General features: G+C 39.0%; 1 protein-coding gene across 1 annotated transcript; it reads right to left on the reverse strand.

Moving 5' to 3' along the window:
• Positions 1-536: 536 nt before the first annotated feature.
• Positions 537-2,119, reverse strand: LOC123767828 (keratin, type II cytoskeletal 2 epidermal-like). Its single transcript, XM_069310206.1, has one exon. It carries the CDS (start codon positions 1,081-1,083, stop codon positions 739-741), a length of 345 nt encoding a protein of 114 aa, XP_069166307.1. The 5' UTR covers positions 1,084-2,119; the 3' UTR covers positions 537-738.
• Positions 2,120-2,500: the final 381 nt, after the last annotated feature.

The raw sequence follows: 2,500 nt of genomic DNA on the forward strand, positions 1-2,500 counted from the left end.
AAGACAAAAAATTCATAAAGACAATTCATAAAGCAGCAAAAATGATGCTATTATAAACATTAAATACTTCTCAGCTATATTTTCGTCCTGACGGTATTACATTATCAAAGTTAAAGACTTGAACAGCAATAACGACCAATTGAAACAAATGAAAACGTCTGAACGAGGATATATAGAGGAAAAAATAAAATGAAGCAATAAAACAAACCATGCTTTTTTAAAGACTTTATCAAAGTATATGAATAAAAGGGCTCTTATTTGCAGGGCAATTATGGGTACGGCTTCTGTTTTGATAACTCTGTTTTTTTTAGCATCGTTATTTCGTTATTATACCCAATGATTTTTCTAGTTATCGTGGTTAGGAGCACATTTCACCAATTAAGGGAGCTTTGAGTAGTTAGTGACGTTCAATTGAAGGTGATAATAGATACAAATGGATTACAGGATAAGTTTATTCTATATAATAGTAATGTGGAAGAATCAATGTGACGCTCGATGACACTCAATAGCGATAGATGATGAACGTAATACTTCTGACGACCTGAAATATACAGCCAGAGTGAACAAACCTCATCTTACTTAATGTCAATATGCAAATACATATTTAAAAATATTTTTGTTATAATTACTGCGTAAGGCAAATTTTACAAAATTTATTTATGGTAAGATTAACAAATAGTTTTAGAAATTATTTAGGTTCTTATGTCAGTGATATGAGAAATTATTAAGCTTACCTTATTACTTTCCATATCCTCCACCATAGCCACCGCCGCCGTGTCCACCGCCACCATATCCCCCTCGACCGCCTCCGTATCCGCCGCCTCCGTATCCTCCTCCACCATATCCCCCTCGACCGCCTCCGTATCCGCCGCCTCCGTATCCTCCTCCACCATATCCCCCTCGACCGCCTCCGTATCCGCCTCCTCCATAGCCACCTCCACCTCCCCCATAGCCACCACCTCCATAGCCGCCGCCACCTCCATATCCACGACCTCCACCATATCCACCACCGCCACCATATCCACCACCGCCACCATATCCACCACCACCACCATATCTACCGCCGGGTTCAGGGGCGGCCATGGCTACAGCACAGAAGGTGGCCAGGAGCCCCAGGGCGATGACCTGAGAGACACAGGAGTATCATACATGGCGGACCAGACATATTATGGACTGTGGCTATAAACTTTGTTTTGCGATAAAGAAATATTTTGCAAAACGTTGCAAAATAGGTAATTAAAAAATTGCAATATATATTAGAGAGAAGGATTTCTAACTCCAAAAGGCTCTGTTTGAAGATTTTATAAATTACATTGAAAGAGCCTGAGGTACCTAACGATTATTCAGGGGCAATAAAGTGCTATTATCAGAGATACGGCAAAGTTTAGTTTAACATTCAGTCAAAATGGAATTTAAGTCAATTTTCAAGACAATGCTGATTATTATTAGTGTGAAGTGAACCCACCGTCTTGGTGACCATGGTGGTCCTCGGGTCGGTCTACTGACAGGTTAGGAAGGGGGAGTCAAGTTAAGGCTCTCGTGTGGGAGTGCCAGCGACGACTGTGCTAGACCTGGCTCCGTGGCGGACTATATACCACCAGCCTCTCAGGAACCTGGCCATTCCCAGCAGCAGCAGCAGCAAGGGATGACCTGGCATGATATATAACAAAGACAATATTTCAGCATCCATCAAGGTCACTTCTCCGGAACTCTGATCTTTTCAAACCGATAGAAGATTGCAGAATCTTAAGCAGCTCCATCCTATCGTTTGTGGAATTGGTAGTTATCATTTTGATTAAGGTTCAATAATGAACATTATATCTCTGCGGCCTTTTTCTTCATATGTGCACCAGATTGCATTATTTTATGCTCCTAACTGAGATATTTTATGCTCTTAAGGATTGCTATATTTCCTTAATATTAGTTTCCATTATTATAATATGCTACATAGTCTTAAAGGCTTGAGGCCTTCTTCTGATAACTTACTTGTTTAATGTATCAAGCTGATCAATTTATCGTGTCTTAATATTCGTCCTGAAACCCTATGCAAAATTGGCTTAAAAAACATCTGATACGTGTTCTGAGACTGTATTATCTTGAATTAAAGTGATGACCTTTAGGCCAGTCCCAAAGGCCTTCCATATGGACTAAAATTCATGTATTACGAGGGCCCTCCCTTCCAGGTCCTAGGGCTTTCCCAGAACGCCTTCTTGAGTATTCTTAAAATCATTTTTTTCCTGGATCTTAGTTGTAACCAGTTGTTTTCAGAACTTCATTTTATTCTTGTCCTCCTCACATGATAGAGAACCTTCACAGAATCTTTAATATTGCATCTAAATTTGCTGCTTAGCTTTGTTTTAACATGTATAAAAATCCTGAAATATATTTGTTTTTCCTTGTATTTCATCTGTTTATAGGAACAGTCCAGCAATTTTTAAAACTTTCCTATCTATATATTTTGATTATGGTAAAATTTTATGTGCAATTTTGTTTATATTTT

This window comes from Procambarus clarkii, chromosome 67 (assembly GCF_040958095.1).
Source record: "Procambarus clarkii isolate CNS0578487 chromosome 67, FALCON_Pclarkii_2.0, whole genome shotgun sequence".
NCBI lineage: Eukaryota > Metazoa > Arthropoda > Malacostraca > Decapoda > Cambaridae > Procambarus > Procambarus clarkii.